The sequence below is a fragment of the Haliotis cracherodii genome, unplaced genomic scaffold, assembly GCF_022045235.1.
Source record: "Haliotis cracherodii isolate W230 unplaced genomic scaffold, xgHalCrac1.p SCAF_5, whole genome shotgun sequence".
NCBI lineage: Eukaryota > Metazoa > Mollusca > Gastropoda > Lepetellida > Haliotidae > Haliotis > Haliotis cracherodii.
Window position 1 is genome coordinate 16,400,862 of NW_027266308.1, and position 21,914 is coordinate 16,422,775.

At 40.1% G+C, this 21,914-nt stretch overlaps 1 protein-coding gene across 1 annotated transcript in view; it reads left to right on the plus strand.

Annotated features, from left to right (window-relative positions):
• Positions 1-21,914, plus strand: part of LOC139443162 (legumain-like) — a 43,493-nt gene that overhangs the window by 19,092 nt on the left and 2,487 nt on the right. The window contains exons 3-10 of the mRNA XM_071224121.1: positions 665-746; positions 2,444-2,529; positions 5,636-5,711; positions 9,483-9,545; positions 12,584-12,656; positions 13,071-13,189; positions 15,818-15,907; positions 21,055-21,141. Coding sequence (XP_071080222.1) covers positions 665-746; positions 2,444-2,529; positions 5,636-5,711; positions 9,483-9,545; positions 12,584-12,656; positions 13,071-13,189; positions 15,818-15,907; positions 21,055-21,141 — 676 coding nt within the window. The remainder of the gene's footprint in view (positions 1-664; positions 747-2,443; positions 2,530-5,635; positions 5,712-9,482; positions 9,546-12,583; positions 12,657-13,070; positions 13,190-15,817; positions 15,908-21,054; positions 21,142-21,914) is intronic.

Here is a 21,914-nt window from a genome sequence, read left to right on the forward strand (position 1 = left end):
ACACCAGCACTCTATATAATTTTGATGAGTGGGTGATTTGGCGTTAACCTTTTTGAAGAGTATTTCAGCTGTAGGCCTGTATATTAATGTGATCGCGTGTTACAAGTGGATGTTGTCCACTTTGTTGAAGTCCACGAGCACAGTCAGTGTGCCAAATGAGAGGCTGCCAGGTAGGATAAGACAAGGACAGGTCTCAATGTTTGAAAGAAAAAATATTGCCAGGCTGCCATAGCGACCCACAAACTTTAGAAGCTGCAGGCCCTGACTAAACTCTTCAGGCCCTCCTTAAAAAAACGGAGCTTATTGTGACAAATAAATCAACACACATATTTACTACAAGCCATAAGGACCCATTCAAATTTGAAAGCACAGGTCCAACACAAGATCTACCTGCCATGGGCCTACAGGCCGGTGCTTATTTCGAACACTGACTGGTCGGCACAGAGTCATATATAATGTGTCCAAGTGGATTATCCATATCAACTGTGGCATGTTATCTCAGAATGCTAGCACTATGAAACTGGCATTAGTCTCAACTTGTATAAGCACACATACACATGTTACTATATAAGTGCAATGAACTTGAAACCCCATTTCACCTGCCCTCAACTCGACTGGATGAATATCTGGTGCAGTTTTCACTCCATAACTCACACTGTTGTAGGAATCCCACGCCAGGAAAGATCATCAACCGTCCCGATGGCCCTGATGTTTACCATGGCGTCAAGATCGACTACAGGGAGGAGGTAGGAAGAGATAGTTTTATCTTTCAGTATATCTTCTATGTTGTGCTTGTCTGCAGTTGAATGTCAGCCAACTAACATCAACCTTGATACCCTTTTGCAGCCTCTGTGATTTCTCCAGCTTCAGCTGGACTTTTGGCTTAAACTAGATTAAATTATTCTGCATGAACTCTTTACAGAGGGAGGTCACTTATTGCCAGCTTCCCTCCCATCATCGGACAAAACAGATTAAACTTCATCATATCACCCAAGAACTGCCTCATGTTATAACTAGCAGCTGCACACGAAGGTCACCATTTTAATGCAATACGTATCCGTAGGTATACGATACAATACGCAAGGATACAACAGAAACAGTAGTCCAGTTTTAAAAAGCTCCAACACTTCAAGCATGTCAAGATTGGACTATCATGATTTTGGAACAGTCAAATTTCTTTTATAATAACAAGACTACTGAACTTGTTTAGCTTCAAAGTGGAGCTTTCTCTATTATAAATGTTCCTTCAAAACATTTCAAATTTCAAAACAGCAAAAAACTTCAAAGTTCAAACAGAAAAAAAAGAATAAATGTACTTAACATCTGAATAGTTCAACTTCCCATTCTTTTTCACCAAAATTAAAATGTTAACATTAAAAAGGGACAGTGATGCCCTCTGGGTACTGACAATGTCTCCTGCTGTAAAGTCTAAACCGTGATGGAGTCATAGAGGGTGCATGACCAATAGTACATCCTCTACCTACTTAATAACATGATCTACGATGTGCATTTCATATACATTTCATAGTGTAATGTATGTTTAGATAATTAGCCTATATCAATAAATGATCATGTGGACAGTGGTCATGATTGATGGACGAAATAACAGACCCCCATAACTGCTCTTGATGCGCTGGAGGTACAATGTATATTATTGTGTGTCCCATGGGACGCAGAATGTTTCCTGCTCTCCAAGGCCTCTCCAAGGCATTGTTTTATATGCAAAGATTAAGATTAACATGTATTTTCTCATAATCTAAGCCTGAAATAGCAATCAGCTGTACACACATTTTCTCCCAATCTACCGGTGATTCAGTTTAACAGTACCCAGTGATACAACTTCAAAGAATTTTGATGCAATGGTTGGAATTGTATCCCTATAACCAAGCTGGTGCTATACTGAAGGGGGCAATATCGAAGGAACACTGTACATAAGATTTGTGTTCGGTATTGTGGCGTACTGATATAAAGGCCCACATGTATCGTATCGTGGGTCAGATATCCCGATGCATCGGAATATCGGTGTATTCTTTCACCCTTAATAAGGATCCATACGGAAACGTTGCTATGCCAGTATGAAAACTATGTTACATGAATACAATTTCTAGTCAAACACACTTACATTCTTTCCTTAGTTAGGTACAAATGAAAAACCAAAATATTAATTGGCCTGCCATGATAAGGAAATTATTATATGAGTTTGAATATCCTACTGATTATATGAAAGATAACAAACTTTTGGTATTCAGTGTTTATATATACTACTCAAAAGAAGTTACAGAACATCTGATTTGTTCACTTGACTATAGTTAATCTGACATTGCATGACAGAATAACTAGTCATATGATAAAGCGGGTGTTCTTTATTGAACAGCTATATATGGTAATAGTATAATGATGTATTCATAATAATAGTTAATATCTCGGCCTCTATTTTGTCCAGGAAGTGAACCCCGAGAACTTCCTGAAGGTTCTGAAAGGGGACAAGGAAGGAATGGTCGGCATCGGAAATGGGCGGGTGCTCGAGAGGTGGGTAGCAGCATCAGACCCACCACTTTTTTTCACACCCCTGCAGCCCCACCTAAAAGGGACGCATGTCTGCTGAAGGCATATTGCCATGGTTACCGTAAACACACTTACCTTTCTTAGGGTCAAATTGTATAGCTTCAAACTAGACTCATTTAATTGTGCCAGTTTGTTAGTTGGAGTAAATGATCATGTTTAAATTATATTTTTGTCTTTTGTTTTGAAAATATCTGAAAATCATTTGAATTATGACTAAATGGTTTGAAAGCTCTTGAATTTATCATACACCCCAAAAAACAAATAATAAGCACTTATCTTGCAAAATATCCACTTTTGAGGAAAGTGGGCCACAGGAAGTTCTATTTTGGGCAAACATTTACGAGTTACCTCCCTTTCTCAGGATTGTCAACTTTCAACAAATCTATCCAAGGGTACTGTGCTATGTCTTGAATCATATCCTTTAGATGACATTTCTGGTCTTTTGAAGGAGATGCAGAGGAATGTCTCACAATAACACTCCTGCAACCCCTTTTGAAAACTACAATTTCCACCCAAAATATTATATATAATTCTTACGAATCCTCTACCTCTATAGCATCATTGCCATAAATCCTGTATATTGGCTGCAGTCACACCATACTAAAACTTTCAGATTTTCAACTGAGGTCCCCTTCACTGTCAACTATACGATAATAGTTGTCCCAAAAATAGCACTTCCAGCTCACAGCTCTTACATGCCCTCAGCCTGTCACAAGTGTGACAGGTTCATAATTTCCTGTGACCTTCATAGCTAGTGTTTGAAATGCAGAGAGCCTTCTTGTACTTCTTGCACTCTTTGTCTCCCACTCTCCAAGAAGGCATTCTCAGCTCAGCGATGCTCTCACCAAAGCCAAGAGAAAAGATGCCGCCAAGAAGGTGGACGATATCATGTCCAGTCAGACAAGCTGACTTTGATGAGATTCCCCCAACGGCCTCCCACACTCATTCTGAATCCAAGGATGATCACCAGGAGGAAGAGACTCAACCACCACGGGAGTTTGGCACTCCCTAACCTTTTGTAGATTCATTGGATGCCTTGTATCAGTTTATGCCTAATCAGACTGCCCGCATGAACCTGTCCAGCCCATCATTGATGCCTGAGTATGCCTGCTGCCAATCCCCTGTGTCATCGCACGTTCATCAGACACTCCCATGGCTGAGTTACGCACAGTGAATTGTCAACTGCTTGATACTGTAAATCTTGAAGTTCAAGATATACAGTTACCTCCACACACTCAGGCATGATGACAGGCTTCCTCTCCCCAACCTGAAGAGGAAATTATATCAAACCCACAAACCATACCTGAGCCATGGGTACTGGATGAGGATTTCCTAAAGCTTGTCAAATGTCAAGAATCCTAGTACGAAGCTTTCTCTTCCTGCTAGCCGTGTTAATGATGTCTCCACAGCCAATTGGTACTACATGGACATTGGCTCTTATATTAACTGGTACATAGCCGGTGTATACCACTCTGTTCCTCCTTTCCTCCCAGAGTACGACGAGACTCCGGCTGACACCACCATTCTGATTTGCATCAATCAAGTGGGACTCGCCCACAGCCTCTTGGACTTGATCGTCAAGATGCAGCAAGAAGTACTGAGTGTGCAGGTCTGGTCATCGTCCCAATTCCTCTGGCTCCGAGATCAACACCTTCTATATCAGATCCAATTTAAGGCTGTCACTTCACAGGCCAAGAGAATGGTGAAGTCTCAACCTATCTCATCACCCACTGTATTCCACAATCAACTTGGTAAGATAACTGACGAAATCAAGCAGGACACTACAGAACGATTTTGTCATGTCATGACTGGCATTCCTCTCACCCCTTGCCTGCCGAAATATCACCTGTTCACGGATGCCTCAGATTCTTGCTGGGGATCGAGCCCATCTAGCAGACCTCCAGATACAGAGCCCCCGGATAGGGTCAGAACAACGGACAACAGCACAGTCGTGGCCTACATACAGAAGCAGGGCAGGACCAAGTCCACCTCTCTGATGATAGAGACCTCACGTTTATTCAACTAAGCATACTCACTACCTTGCTGGATGGCAGTGAGACATTTTCCATGGCAATTGAACATCACGTCAACATGAGACACCCCGTATGTAGATCTTTTTGTGACTTGTATGAACCACCGACTCCTAGTCTACGTCGGTCCGGTTATGGATCCAAGGGCCTTACAGACCGACGTTCTGTCCATGGATTGGACCAATCTCTTTCCGTACGCCTTCCCTTCATGGTCGCTTCTCAATGGGGTGATACAGAGGATAGAATCAACAGACTGTACCATCATCCTGATTGCCCTACTCTGGCCCAGTAGAACCTTGTTCCCAAGACTGCTAGCTCTACTTATGATAGATCCACTACCTTAACGCAAGGATCTTCTGCATCAATCCAGATCGAGAACATTCCCAGCCTTCATCTCATTGACTGGAAGCTACCACACAAAGAATGCAGGCCTCTGGTTCTCTCAATCTACCTTTGCAGCAGTTGCTAGGTCATGGAGATCGTCTTTCCCTCCTCTTGTGACAACAGATGGACTAAGTTCATCCAGTGGTGACGATGATTGGGATAAGAAAATGTCACCGTCACCATCACCATCACCATTCCCCATGATTCGTACAAATTATTAAACAATAGCTATCATTGTTTATTATTCTAAAAATACTACCTCTGCTACATCAGAAGTACTCCCTCCCACCTCCCCAAGCATCTGCCTCTAGTAGGCTGATGTTTATTGGGAAAGAACTGAATGTTTTCCTGCCTTGCGCACGTAAGAGCTGTGAGCTGCTAGTGCTATTTTTGGGATAACTATTATTGTATACTTTACAGTGGACCCCAGTTGACAATCTGAAAGTTTTAGTATGGTGTGACAGCAGCCAAAATACAGGATTTTTGGCAATGATGTAATAGAAGTAGTATTCAATGATAACTATTGTTCAATTTTGCACAATTATAATAATTTTAAGTCTTCCCATTGCTTAAAATATATTTTTCAAAATTAAGTTCAGTTTTTGTCCAAATACTGTCTGATGTTGTTTTTAATGTCTCATTTGTGCTTTTTCCAGTGGACCAAATGATCATGTTTTTGTGAACTTTGTTGACCATGGAGCTCCAGGAATTATTGCATTTGGGAGCAAGTTTGTAAGTTCAATGAAATTTTTCTAATCATGGAATGTGTTAAGCGTCAATAGATGACAGTTGTTAAAGAACTATCACTGTGGCTTTATTGTGAATTAGGATAGAGCTATAGGGAAACTCTCAGCTAACCACAGACAGACAGATTCATTCCGTAATGTGGGCCATGTGGCCTATATTACAATGTCAGTACAATATAAATTTAGTCACGTTTTTCTAAATTTAAATATCTTATACAGGTATACAGAAATCAGTTTTATTACATTGACATTTTTGCAGTTTTGCAATATTTGGAAGTGACAGGTAACCGTCATACATATCCTGTAGTTGAGTAATATAATGTTTCCATAAAGTCTGGTATAATAATCACAAGTGAAAAAGACATGATCTTCATTTTCAATACAACCCTTGTTACAATATCTACATACACTATTTTCATTATCTGAGGGGTTTTTACGTAGAAACTGAACATAAAAATTATGTAAGCTAATCCTAAATTTACAAAAGGTTCTCTCAGAGATTTATCCTGCAAAGAATCAATATATTTTTCTACATTCAGCAAAGATTTAACATTTGAATAATGAGATAAATATTTGGAAGCAGACAATTTTGCAAACAAATTTTGAGAGGCAACATCTTTTAGTCTTTCCTGAAATTGATACAAAAAAATATTTACATCACCAACATTTTGGTAGTCCCAGACATATGAAAAACCATTAACATATGGACAATGTTTTAGATCTGTCACCCAACTGTGCTTACCTTTCTCATCTAGCTTTTTAAGGAAGTAATAACATTGTACAGGATATCTATTTGATCCCATGTGCAATAATTTTAGCCAATGTTTTTTAGCTCTGATCTGACTCTGGACAAACATATAGTGGCGGCCAATTTCCCCTAAGATAGCTGTGTTTGAGGCATATTTACCTACACCAAGAAAATATTTAAAATATGAAGTTTGAACTTTCTCTATACATGCAAAATACCTTAGCCCCCAAATTTCTGCACCATATAAAAGTATAGGACTTAAATTACAATCAAATATTTTACAAGCTGTGGAGAATGATAAGAATGATTTTTTGGGGAATAATTTATAAACAGGGATGCATGCCTTAAAGGGGCAAAGATCTAACGCAATTCCCCGGGACTGGTTGTTGCCTTTGTTATTGTTTTTTCCCAGTGAGTACCCGGATGTATAGCAGAAATCTAGACTAGTTCGCGACCTCTACTGCGCCATTCGTAAGCGCATTAGTCACTTTTATGGGTAGTAATAAGGGCGTATGGTCACATTGATCAACAAAATGAAATACAGTTTTCAAGATGATAAGGAAATGTAGGTACCTTTGTGGGTAGCATCGGTAATGGTGACAAAGTTTTGATAAGTCACTTGCTTGGTAATTTTGCGATTTTCGTTTACACTATTTTGACTTGCAAAACAAAGTAAATATTTCACCTGAGCATTGTTTTTTTTATTGTGTGTATATTTTTTTACTGTCAAATGTGTAACAAATTTATTTAACGTCTAAATATTCAGTTATTTTACAAAGTGACTGAAAAACATTTCCATCTGTATTATTATGATAACGAATTCCAAACATTTTGATGTTTATAAATATAATGTCATCACCAAGAGACTGAAAATGTTACGTTGAAAAGTACATTTCTATGTTGTTTGGCTTCTAATCCTACATAATAATCTGTTCTGATGTTTGTAGGCTCTTTTGATCGTCTTAATCAATCTGGACAGATTTTTTAGTCAAAATGACTGAATTATTTACACATTTTATAATTGCCTGAGAGAATCACATTTTACAAATTGACGGTAATATATACACGCTTACAAAGGAAATGACCTGTGAAAACAACGTCTATCGCTCATTAAAGAATTTCCCAACCAAGACGTAGAGAAACAAGAACGAATCGGTTCAAATGAAGGAAAACAAAATGCAAATATCATAATTACAACCTACCAAATTTATGTGTATAAATTTTAGGCAGCTTCCTTGTTCGAGGAATGTATCCGTGAATATCCACACAAACGAACAATATCCCATTCGTTTGCAGCTGTACAAAGAAACTTATTCGATGTCACGTGTCTCAGTAACAATCCAATATTTTAAAAGATATATATCGTTTCGGGATATTATAACCCATGGTCGTTTCTCAACTGATCACTTGGATTGTTTCAGGTGTTTTACATAGGTGTCAAGTCTCAATGGTCGGCTGAGAAAGCCCACGTGACAACTATTTTCATAACGTCCACGGTTCCTAAAAAATACATTGAGTGATAGATAACAATGATCAATCAATCAACGTATTATCCCTTTAACCCTTTGAACAAAGTATGTTGTTTTTACATCGGCACTTCACGCCATGGTATGAGTGTATTCCCTTTGTTTTAGTAAACCTAGACATGTAAACACTCACTCTTGACATATCCACTCTGCAAGATAACTGTGATTAATCAATCAACGTATTTTCTGTTAATCCTTTGATGACTAGGAACGATCCGTTGATTTACAAAAAAAAAGTAAATCAACTGAGCATTTACCTCTTGCTTGGCTGCCACGTGCATATTACATAACACACATTTCACCTCACTTCAAACCTGGATTTAGATTGAATAATTACCCCAGACACAATAAATGCCAAATGGGAACCTTTGTCAGGTAATCTAAGTGGTGCTACCACTAATTGTACCTGTAATAAATTCATTTATTATTTGCCATCAACTGAATGACGACAAATACACAAGTGTAGGGTTATACGAGAAAACGTGGATGACAACAAGGGAGTAGTAATCGTATTATCGACGCTAGCCGAAATCCGAAAGTGCTTTCACTGCATGGATACTTTTTTTAGTATTAAACTATAACCATCTGGGGTATTTCCAAATGACGACATCCGATGAGCTCCGCTGTTCTTTTTGTCTGTTTGTTTAGGCTGAAGAAATTAATTAACATGCGCCCTTTGTCGAAATCTTTATAGATCACAGTTAACCAATCAGTGTTTATGCAAAAATGCGTAAAACAAATATTGCCTCCAGCCTCCAAGTTTATTTAACTGTCCTTGCAGACGGTAGCCCAGTCTCTGGTCACGCTCAGCTGCGTTGCGTATCATCCGGGTACTCGCGGGGGAAAAAACAATAACAAAGGCAACAACCAGTCCGGGGAATTGCATTAGATCAGTGCCCCTTTAACAGCCTTAGCTAACCAGAGCTGACAGAGAGAACTATATTGATTTGAAACATATGGTTTCAATTCTTGCTTAACAGTACATTCTAATCATGAAATAAAACTGTGTTTGTAAGGTCAAGCATTGGCTGTATTAATCAAAAATTGGATTCACTGTTCAAGTGATAAAGTTTCAAAATTAGAAGCATCGATTTTGTCTTATTTCAAGCAAAAGAACATTCTCATAATACACTGCTCCCACTATTTCCTGTTTCAAATCTCATCTTACAACATTTGTTTCAGCAATCTTACAGTTGCTAAAGCGTGCAGAGCATATTTATTTTGGGAATTGTTGCGCTATGTGAATGCATGTACTGATATTGTAATTTTCTGTCAGTAAAATGTTAAGCTAGAACAAGGTCAAATGGTATTAGTGACATGCTGTACCTTACATACCTGTGGGGGAGAATAAGACCTGTGATTGACTTCTCCATGGTGACGACCTAAGGTCAATTGGTATTTGTGAGAAGCTGTATCTTAATCAGGTCTGTGATTGGCTACTCTGTGGTGACGACATTAGATCAAAAGCTGTATCTATTTTCAGCTCCATGCCTCGGATCTCCACCACACCATCCTCAATATGAACAAGGAACAGAGATACGGCCAGGTACAGTCACTGTGTGTGTCTATGTACTGGCCCAGGGGCTCAAGTTGCTGCGAGGGCCGAGTGGCCCTGTCGTCTAAGGCGCTGCAGTTCACTGCACAGAGTTGTGCCCCTTGGGCATATTAGAAACTTATGATTGTTGGTTCAAATCCCGGCTCAAATCCTTATGTTTCTCTGTTTGTCAGCACCACAGTGGTAAACGTCGGAAACCTGTATCGCCGTGGGCTTTCCTCCCACGTTAAGCTGACACGCTGTGATACAACTGGAATACTGTTCACACCATAGTTCAACCAAACTCCCTTATATAAATGTTTAAACTGGAGGGCCTGCAACCCTGGCTACGTCATGGTACTTGTTGTTACCCTGTCTGGTACTTGGTATTAACATCCATGAAAATCTGATTGTTTTCATCTGCTTAACCCTCATGGTGCCTGGAAGTCAGCTGGCTTTGCATACCGCACTGTGATGACGTTGCTGTTTCAAAAATGTATAAATTTGTGCACATGTACAAAAATGAACAACAAATCAGAAAAGATCTCTGCACTGCCTAGCCATCGATCAAAGGGCTGGTATTGTAAGTTTCCTACTATTCTACATTAATTGTAATATGGAAGCACATGTGGCAAGTAAAGTCAAGTAAGTGCCCTTGTTCGAAATTAAATGTCCAATAATCCATATCAATGGAAAGTACATATCCTAACGGTGATAGACATATGACATTTGTGTCGAATTACACATTCATTGAGAATCTTCCATGATTTATATTTACTAAAAAAAATCTAGATGAAATTGTCAGTGTTTTTGATGTCTAAACACAATTGACAGAAGTGGTCATGATTGCTTCATATGCAGACTGTTTCAAAGATTATGTTACAAAATGAATGACAGTTTTGAATGTATATCTTGAAGAAATCTTGATTACATCCTTGTAGGTTTCAGTGTGCGTGCTCTTTCATTGGTGATAAAAACAACTTCGGGGTAATTGACATTGTGAAAGATCGTTGAACAACCCTAACATCTCAAATTGACATCGCTCAATATCGGACATCATTATTATTTCTTAATAATTAACAAGATTATACTAACGTAATACCACCCAAGAGTAAGTACACGTAGATTTAATCAAAATCGTTGAGGCATTTTCACGAACAGCAAATCTATTCAACAAACCTATTTTCGATCATCGTAACTCGGGCACCATATGTCAGACAAGCATGGCTTTGTTGTGCAATCACACAGACTGCTTATTTATACATTTGTACTTCAGGTGTTTTGGTGTAATCGTTTAAATCTAACTTATAAAAAGCTTGAAACGAGATGTAATTGGACAATTTTAATACTTGAATTTGAAAGCTCAAGAAGTGTAGAGTGGGCTATATCTAATACAAGGAAATGATAACTTGCACAGGTAAAAGAAGGCACTATTATTGTTTTTAACGGTATAATTATAACTAATATCTAGATTAAGTGAAAGAGAAAATTACGAAAATATGGATCACTTGGATAAATGTAGTGTTTAATGTATGTATGTACAGTTCATGTGCTCAAAACTCTGAACAAATTTGTTTCACTATGACCACTAGAAAACATACATCTTTGTCTCAGCTAGTATTTCGCACTTGGCTGCCTTACTTAGACCTTTTCTCAAAATATACTTGTATGGCCAGTCCATGAAGCACAACTTTATTGTTTAATGAATACTACTTTAGCAGTGTATTTACACCTAGGTTGTACGTGTACATTCAAGGACAAACATGATCGAAGTATGTGATGATTTATATAATGCAGAGTGAAAAAAACCATAATGAAAGCTATTTAAAACATCAAAACGAAATCACATTTACACTGAAAACATTTTGTGATTCAGAAACCAATTATCTCTATATTGTGTGTAAATCTAAGTACTTTTACTGTTTATGTTATAAATTGAACCATGCAAGATTCTAATATATGAGGCTAAAATATAAAAAGGTTTAATATAGGATCCATTTTGACAGCTTTCTCACAGTAAAACATTCCATTCCCGTACTCATGTATATGCACATTATTTTCTTGGAATATCAAACCTTTAAACAGATATGAAAAGCACATTCTAGATCTGCTTTCTAGTTCAGTCAAAGGGATTATTATTATTTGGAAACTGAAATCACATGTATCCATTATACTACCACAACATTAAATCAGCTGTTTGACGTGACGTCATCCTCGTCAAATCATGTGCACCTGTCCTGACGACAAATTCACAGCGGATGGAAATTACTGACCGTCAATTGGCCTACACAAATAAAATTGCAGATTGTGGCGTCATTGAACGGAAAAATTAAAGCATTTCCTCATTGCTGACATTTCAGATGGCATATCGAATAAGAGTTGAAGACTTTCAGTAGATTGTCATACATTAATCAAGAGTACAATCTATATGCAATTCTTGAAAAAACACACTTTCGTTGCGGACTAAGCGTTAGCATGGTTAGTAGTCTGTACAGTGGGGAAAAGTAAATCTTTCTGACCAATCTGATAAATTCCTTTATCAAATAGGCTGTCTGATATTATAATAGTTATGTGTATGTGAGAAGGGTACAAAATAAAAAATTGCCATCATTCGCATGAAGTTCAACATGGCAGAAAAAGGTCGAAGCGAGGTAACCTTTACTAATATCACCTTATTTCGCAATCCGTAGCACTGTATAAAATATGAGTTACACGATGTTAAAGCAGAGATGGTTAGGGTGATGATGGTTATAATTTTGATTTTGTGCACTCATTATTTGAAATCTTAATTCACAGTTGAAAAGGGATGTTTTCTGTGAAAAGTGGCACCAGGAGAGTTAAAATGTTAGGAAAGCATGTTTTTGAAAATCTAATTACCAGAATGTCATGGAATGAAAATATCTGAACTTGTTTATGATTGAAAGTAAGTGGGGTATGTGTGAGATAGTTTTTGAAATTTAATTAAACTGATATCATCTGTTTATTTACTTTATGATTCTTTAGGATGCTTATGAGTTTATTAAAAAATATGTATTTCATGAACAAATCAGATGGTGATCTATGTGGAGGCTTGCGAATCTGGCTCGATGTTTGACAAGAATCTGCTCCCCAAGGACATCAACGGTTAGATTTTATCATTTTATGATATATATATATATGTCATTTCAAGTGATTGACGAAGTTTCCTGTCTAGGCAGACATTGGCCAAATTAATCTTTTGTTTCTTAACAAGCAGCAACCCCTGTGGGCATTCCATGGTAGAATTGATACCCAGCAGCCTAGGTTGGTCATAAGCTGTCTGACTCCTGAAATATTGCTACCTATAGTGTTAAACAACGATCAAACAAGAATGCAATGACATGAGTATTTGTCCTGTGTATGGTCAGAGGCTGCATTCATTGTCACAACTGTTTTTATTGATAAAAATGGACTATGCAATTATGTGTATTTTAAAATTTTGATACAGTGGATTCATAAATGTAAATGGGTGGCCTTGAGTTCCTCCGCGAGACCACATTTCCATCATTGTTATTCCAGTGTTTGCCACAACTGCCGCCAACGCCCATGAGTCGTCCTATGCCTGCTACATGGACAAGGAACGAAAGACCTTCCTGGGAGATGTGTACAGTGTCAGGTGGATGGAAGACTCTGATAAGGTTAGCTACAATGCTCCATCCCTGATTGGGTTGGAATGAGTGAGTGAGTGAGTGAGTGAGCAGTCAACACTGTTCCAGCTGTAACATGGGGGCCTGAAAATAATCAAGTCTGTATCGGATAAGCCTGTGACTCAAAACATGAGCAATGTTTGTCTGTTGCTTAAGACTGTTCTTAGCAATATTTCAGCTATATGACGGCAGTCTGTAAATAATCAAGTCTGTGTCAGATAAGCCTGTGACTCAAAACATGAGCAATGTTTGTCTGTTGCTTAAGACTGTTCTTAGCAATATTCCAGCTATATGACGGCAGTCTGTAAATAATCGGGTCTGTATCGGATAAGCCTGTTGAGTAAACATGAGCAATGTTTGTCTGTTGCTTAAGACTGTTCTTAGCAATATTCCAGCTATATGACGGCAGTCTGTAAATAATCGAGTCTGGACCAGATACTTGAGTAATTGATATCATGAGCATCAATGAATACAATTGGATACGATGACATGCATCAACCAAGTAAGTGAGCCTTGACCACCCGATCCCGTTAGTCGCCTCTTATGACAAGCATGGGATGATAAAGACCAATTCTAACCCAGATCTTCATTGGGCTGATGACACGCAATCAGCCATGTCATAAAGTGTGAAACAGGATCCAGTGTTACAGGAGTTGTGTTGTGTGTGATTGGTTGTCTGTTTCCTACAGGAGGATCTTAGCAGTGATATGCTTACATAGATGATGGTTGTGTGTGATTGGTTGTGTCTGTTTGTTACAGGAGGATGTTAGCAATGATATGCTTACATTGGTGATGGTTGTGTGTGATTGGTTGTGTCTGTTTGTTACAGGAGGATGTTAGCAATGATATGCTTACATAGATGATGGTTGTGTGTGATTGGTTGTGTCTGTTTGTTACAGGAGGATGTTAGCAATGATAAGCTCACATAGATGATGGTTGTGTGTGATTGGTTGTGTCTGTTTGTTACAGGAGGATCTTAGCAATGATAAGCTCACATAGATGATGGTTGTGTGTGATTGGTTGTGTCTGTTTGTTACAGGAGGATGTTAGCAATGATATGCTTACATAGATGATGGTTGTGTGTGATTGGTTGTCTGTTTGTGACAGGAGGATCTTAGCAGTGATATGCTTACATAGATGATGGTTGTGTGTGATTGGTTGTTTCTGTTTGTTACAGGAGGATGTTAGCAATGATATGCTTACATAGATGATGGTTGTGTGTGATTGGTTGTGTCTGTTTGTTACAGGAGGATCTTAGCAATGATAAGCTCACATAGATGATGGTTGTGTGTGATTGGTTGTGTCTGTTTGTTACAGGAGGATGTTAGCAATGATATGCTTACATAGATGATGGTTGTGTGTGATTGGTTGTCTGTTTCCTACAGGAGGATCTTAGCAATGATATGCTTACATAGATGATGGTTGTGTGTGATTGGTTGTGTCTGTTTGTGACTGGAGGATGTTAGCAGTGATATGCTTACATAGATGATGGTTGTGTGTGATTGGTTGTGTCTGTTTGTGACAGGAGGATGTTAGCAATGATATGCTTACATAGATGATGGTTGTGTGTGATTGGTTGTGTCTGTTTGTGACAGGAGGATCTTAGCAGTGATATGCTTACATAGATGATGGTTGTGTGTGATTGGTTGTGTCTGTTTGTTACAGGAGGATGTTAGCAATATGCTTACATAGATGATGGTTGTGTGTGATTGGTTGTCTGTTTGTGACAGGAGGATCTTAGCAGTGATATGCTTACATAGATGATGGTTGTGTGTGATTGGTTGTGTCTGTTTGTGACAGGAGGATGTTAGCAATGATATGCTTACATAGGTGATGGTTGTGTGTGATTGGTTGTGTCTGTTTGTTACAGGAGGATGTTAGCAATGATATGCTTACATAGATGATGGTTGTGTATGATTGGTTGTGTCTGTGACAGGAGGATCATAGCAGTGATATGCTTACATAGATGATGGTTGTGTGTGATTGGTTGTCTGTTTGTGACAGGAGGATCTTAGCAGTGATATGCTAACATAGATGATGGTTGTGTGTGATTGGTTGTGTCTGTGACAGGAGGATGTTAGCAATGATAAGCTCACATAGATGATGGTTGTGTGTGATTGGTTGTCTGTTTGTTACAGGAGGATCTTAGCAGTGATATGCATACATAGATGATGGTTGTGTGTGATTGGTTGTGTCTGTTTGTTACAGGAGGATGTTAGCAATGATATGCTTACATAGATGATGGTTGTGTGTGATTGGTTGTGTCTGTTTGTTACAGGAGGATCTTAGCAATGATAAGCTCACATAGGTGATGGTTGTGTGTGATTGGTTGTCTGGTTGTTACAGGAGGATCTTAGCAGTGATATGCTAACATAGATGATGGTTGTGTGTGATTGGTTGTGTCTGTTTGTTACAGGAGGATCTTAGCAATGATAAGCTCACATAGATGATGGTTGTGTGTGATTGGTTGTCTGTTTGTTACAGGAGGATCTTAGCAGTGATATACTTACTAAGATTGTATGTGAATTGTGTTATTGTGTTACAGGAGGATCGTTGATCTTAACATTGGGACCCTGACTGAGATTTGGTAGTGTTTGAACGGTTGTTTCTTTGTTGCAGGAGGATCTTAGCACTGAGACACTGACTAAGCAGTTTGAGATTGTCAGACGGGAAACCAACACAAGCCATGTCATGGAATTTGGAAATCTGGTTAGTTAATCTTGTCAGTGATTTGTGTAATTCATTGTTAATTTGGTACATTGTTTTATATGTTTGGGATACACTGTTGTTTGGGACACTTCCCACATTGTTTACAGTGTATTTAGTGACATTGTTATACACTCTCAGGTTTTCACTGTATTGTGTGACATCGTTTTACACTCTCAGGTTTCACTGTATTGTGCAACATTGTTATACACTCAGGTTTTCACTGTATTGTGTGACATTGTTTTACACTCAGGTTTCACTGTAATGTGTGACATTGTTTTACACTCAGGTTTTCACTGTATTGTGTGACATTTTTGTAAATGTATTACAATGGACTGATCATAATGTTGCAATTCGACAGCTGAGGATAATGATGATGTGACATTGTTTTGCTCTTTCCTGAAAATTGTGAATATTTATTCCTTAAATGCTTTAATCTTTTTCTATTAATTTCACTGTAAGCATACATTTTTAAACTCACACTATACATTTTTTGTTATTCTTCGATCCTGGTGGGGAACGATCTAATACAAAGTTTCCAGCTTCAATAACATAACTCATCCCAACACATCCCATACATCACCAAGTCACAACTGTGATCATGGGTCACACAGCACTGCAATTCCGTGTGACACATCCCCTGCGATCTGATCACCTAGCATATCTAGCACCCTCAATCTCAATTCAATCGCCTGTTGTTCTACTACTTCTAGACATATACCTGAACAGAGAATACTTTTTGGTTTACCTTTACCATGAAAATATGCTATGTTATGCACGTGACAGCTCACCGTCTCCTACAGTCGTCTCGCTTTCAACTGACCACCGGACTGTTCTGACGTCTGCAGCCATCAGCAGACAGTTGCCTCTGCCCCCTACCAGCTTGTGATTAGGGTCATCATCGTCCCTGCTGCAATTTAGGGATACAGATACACCTCTCCAGCATTCTATTAGCGACACCCCTTTTGACCGAAAACAAGACGATTGTCATCGGGCTTGTAATAACTGACTGACGACAGATTTTCACTCACAGGATTGTCATCCGATACATTGTCTGATCAAAAACTCAACTGCTCGACACCGTATCATTCTCAGTCCCAAGGTCGTCATTCTCCCATGGACCAACGGCAGTCACCGGAACGTCAGAAGGATGAGGTTTGATGTAGCTCCCGGTCTCATCCATGTTCTTCCACTTCAGGACTACAGAGCGGGAGGCCACCATGACATCTCAGGTCGTCGTTCTTCTCCAGTTCATCCTCTGTCTCCAGGGGATCACCCGTCGTCAAGGATCTAGAATCCGTTCTACTTCAAGGACTGACCATTCACCAATTCCACCTCAATGACCTCAGCGCTCCCCTACTTTCAATCAAATGGACTTGCAGGATCATCTTATTCTCTCTACATCATGTGATCATTGCACAGATTCTTCTTCCTCTTTACCCTACTCAAACTTTCAGACACTGGTACACGCAGTGTCTGTGGGGCTAGATCAACATGGCTTCTCATCAGCCAGGACTCCTACTCTACCTACTTCATCTATTACTAGGACTCCTTTCGACCTGGATACCATCTCAGACCGTTTTTCACTGCACTCGGGGATCCACCGTCACCACTCTCCTCTTACGGTGACGATAATATAGGGGATCTGGCAGACATGTTTTTCTGGACTGCGGATCAACTGGGCTTCTCACGTTGCTCCTGAGGACAGGCTCTCTTGATTTGTGGTTTCCTGTCCCAGCTCGAACTCTCTCACCCTGCTGCCTTAGCATGTCTTTGCGGATATGGGAAGGAATCTGGATCTGGCTTTTGCTTCATTCCACCGCCATAGGGACAAGTTGCAAACTCCTAGTTTCAGCTACTCGGAGACTGGGACCCATGGTGTGTTCTCCATCTCGTCGGCCCCATATTTGGATAGTGACATCCACGTTGTCAATCCCAAGCATTCTACACATTCTGCTATTGTTGAGGATAAGGAATTGACGCATATTGACCAGACCATCCATCGCACACTTCCCCTCCTCTCAACTTGCCTCTCCACAGAAGCTGTCGCCATGTCCGTTGCTCGTGCCCTAACGTTGGATAAGGCCCATATTCGTGGGGCCATGGCCTTGACCCACAACAAGTTTCAGACTGTAATGGTCCTCTTGTCCCATTGGCTTTTACGGAGGTCATAGGTATGTTGGTTGTGAAACAATAGAATGTCTTGGTCACGCCTCTTCCGTTTCTGCTCACTGATCTTCATCGTTCTAAAGAAAGACAGCAACAAGATGCGGTTGATCTCCAACATGAAGGACTTCAACTCCTAATACCTGGACCCTCCGCCACACTTCCACATGATCTCCATCGCATTACTACGCACAATCATTCGCCCAAGCAACTTCATGGTCAGCCTCGACCTTCAGAACACTTATCGCCACATCCCTATTCACTGCGATCATCATCAATACCTCTGCTTCGTCTTCCAGGGGATGCACTATCAGTAGATGGTGCTCCCATTTGGAATTTCTATGGCCCCGTGGTTATTCACCCGCCTTACGAAACCAGTGACTCAGTTCCTTTATCACCGAGGCATTGTTTTCGAGGCCTACATAGATGATTGTATCCAGACTTATGTCCTCTCAGCAATGTAGGGGACGGTCCTGACTCAGTGTCTCCAGTTTATTAGTGCACTTTTCGACACTCAGGTGGGGAAGATGTTCATTCTCTCAGACAGGTGGGCAAAGATACAGAGCCATGTACCATTGGCTCTCAGACAGCCATTACTTCTCCGGCAGTGGCAACTCCTTGGACTTCTGATGTTGACATAAGCCCTCCCTCTACGTGGTCAATTATACCTACGCCCACTACAGTGCTTCCTCTGGCCTTTTCTCCAGAAGGACGATTGCAAGATCCAAATTCGACTCCTGTTGCTCCTCTACGATAACCTTCGGTGGTGGCACCTAGAGTTGAATGTTCACGCCGGAGTCTCCTTGCCACTGTTTGCACTGGAGCACCCCCTCTTTTTCGACGCCTCCACAGTCGGTCGGGAGCGCTCACCTTCACAATCAACAAGCTGCAGGCTGTTGGTCAAGTGCAGACAGGAGATTACACATCAACAATCTAGTGTTCAAAGCGGTCATTCTTGCCATCACTCATCAATCGGATGAGCAGATCTTCTTCAATCATCTCCCGTCATGATCAACAAGATAAGGTCGACCAAGTCTGTGTCCCTCAGTTCTTCACTTGTCTCCGGACACTTACAATCTTAGCGTTTGGCACATCTCCAGAGGTCTCTTGTAGCCAAGAGTTATTCTCAAAGGGTGGCGAGGACTATTGCATCGGCACATTGCACCTCTACAAAAGCTTTGTACGACAAAAAATGGAAGGTGTTTGAAAGTTATTGCTCAGCTAGGGATATTTCGTCTCCCATTACTGCGTCTCCTCAAATAATAGCTGAATATCTCCAACATCTCCGCTCCACTAGGAAGTTGAAGGGATCAACTTTATCTTCCTATTTTACTGCTTTTGGCGTTGATTCACTCAAACCACCTTATAGACCAATCATCCCGATTTAGACATCCAGCATGGGATCTCAACATCATCCGTCACTTATCTTCCGCCGAGTATGAACGACATGCGGGTAGGACCTTTGAACTCATTACATTCAAGACAGTCTTCCTCCTTGCTCTGGCTACTACAGCCCCCGTATTAGTGTGAATCATGCTATAGATGTCGGTCATCAATCTGGTTAAGTCTTCCTGGGCTTGCGCTGGGACTTTATTGCTAAGAACCAGCTCCCTGGATCGTAAATTTACCCTTTCACCGCTCTCATCGTTTTTGGGACCTGATGACGTAGAAGACCTCTTGCTTTGCCCAGTCGAGCCTTGAAGAGGTCTGCTTGGAAACATCTCAGGCATACCGTCTCTCTCAAAAGCGTCTTGCTATCCCCTTATCGATGGCTGCAACCTCAAAGGTGTCTCGAACTACTATCTCGTTTTGGCTGTGTTGTGGCCTACACCTGTGCGGGAGTACCACCCCCAGTTGCTTCCAATCCTCATGAGACAAGTCCAGTGGCTTCCACCTTGACATTGCACAGTAAATTGCACACTCTCAGCCATTATGGAGGGATGTTTCTTGCGATCTGATATGGTCTTTGCTTCTTACTACCTTCGTGATGTCTTGGTCACTGACGTCCAGGGTCAGATCACTTTGGTCACAGCAGCCAGACAGCGCTGATGAGGATACCCAGCATTCCACAGTCCCACCTCTGGTATCTTGCATATACTGCAATAAATTCTTTAAGTTATTCTCTTTGTTGCTTATGTTTCATCTTGTTTTCCCAGACAAGTTCCCAGAGGGAGGGTATATATACTTGTGTTTTGGGACTTCGGTCTACATCTTAGAAGCCACCATCCCGTGTTCCATTTGCTTAAATGTTGTCCCGATCCTCTACCTGCTCACCTCTGTCTTGTGCATGAGGTGTCTCAGTAGTTGACTGAGTAGATTAGTTCCAGCTGCCTCGTGTACGCCTCACGGTTGACGTCCTTACAGGCTAGGGTATCTGTGCCCCACCATCCAACCGTGAGATGAATGCCTGGTGTGAGATAGGATAAGTTTAAAAAAATTTCTAATAAATTGTATATTTATATGCTTATCCTATCTCACACGCTAAACGCCCACCAAACTATCCCTGCATCACAGCCTGTATGCTCTAGATTGAGAATGAGGGTGCTGGATATGTCAGGTGGTCAGATTGCAGGGGTCGTGTCGCACAGGATTGCAGTGGTGCGTGACCCATTATCACAGTGGTGACTTGGTGATGTATTAGATGTGTCGGGGTGAGTTGTGTTTTTGAAGCCAAAAAACTTTGTTCTAGGACGTTTCCACACCAGGATCGAAGAATAAATGCATAGTGTGAGAAAGGATAAGTATATAAATATACAATTTATTTGAAAATTTACAAACTAGGAATGATGTGATGGATGTTTTCAACAGTATAGGTGAGTTAAATAGAAATAATTTGAGAGATTCTTACAGTATGGCAAAAGGTTTTTCATTATTAACATGTCCTGATTTAACCCTTTATACCTGCTGGCTAGGTTGAAATGTTACAGAAAGGAGAGCAGAATGTTAAGCTAGCAGGTACAACAATCATGAATCCTTTTTTGCAGACAATGGGAAGTATTGATGTTGCTGAATTCCAAGGGAAGAACACCGAAATGCATATCTTTGATAAACAGCCGATTCCCAATCCCAATGTGAGTATGAAAAAAGTCTGTCAAGAACACAGGGATGGTGGATTGCATAATGTGTTTTGATCCAGCGGGTTGGGGGGGAATGAATCTGAGTAACATCAATACATCGTTCCAAGTAACTTCTGTAGATATATTATGTGTAATGGATATATACTCTGCAAAAAAAGTAATGCTAAAGTAGTAATATTGTTAATATCTGACAGAGCGTTGCCTGACATCCATACAAAATTAATACCAAAAATGAATTGGTCATTTCTCCATGGATTAGGATTGATTAGGACTGTGTGTCTTGGTGTTGCTGTGTGTATATCATTCCAAGTGTGTTACTGTGTGTCTTGATGTTGACATGTGTATATCATTCCAAGTGTATAACTGTGTGCCTTGGTGTTAACGTGTGTGTATCATTCCAAGTATATAACTGTGTGCCTTGGTGTTTATGTGTGTATATCATTTCAAGTATATAACTGTGTGCCTTGGTGTTAACGTGTGTATATCATTCCAAGTATATAACTGTGTGCCTTGGTGTTAACATGTGTATATCATTCCAAGTATATAACTGTGTGCCTTGGTGTTAACGTGTGTGTATCATTCCAAGTATATAACTGTGTGCCTTGGTGTTAACGTGTGTGTATCATTCCAAGTATATAACTGTGTGCCTTGGTGTAAACATGTGTGTATCATTCCAAGTATATAAATGTGTGCCTTGGTGTAAACGTGTGTGTATCAATCCAAGTATATAACTGTGTGCCTTGGTGTTTACGTGTGTATATCATTTC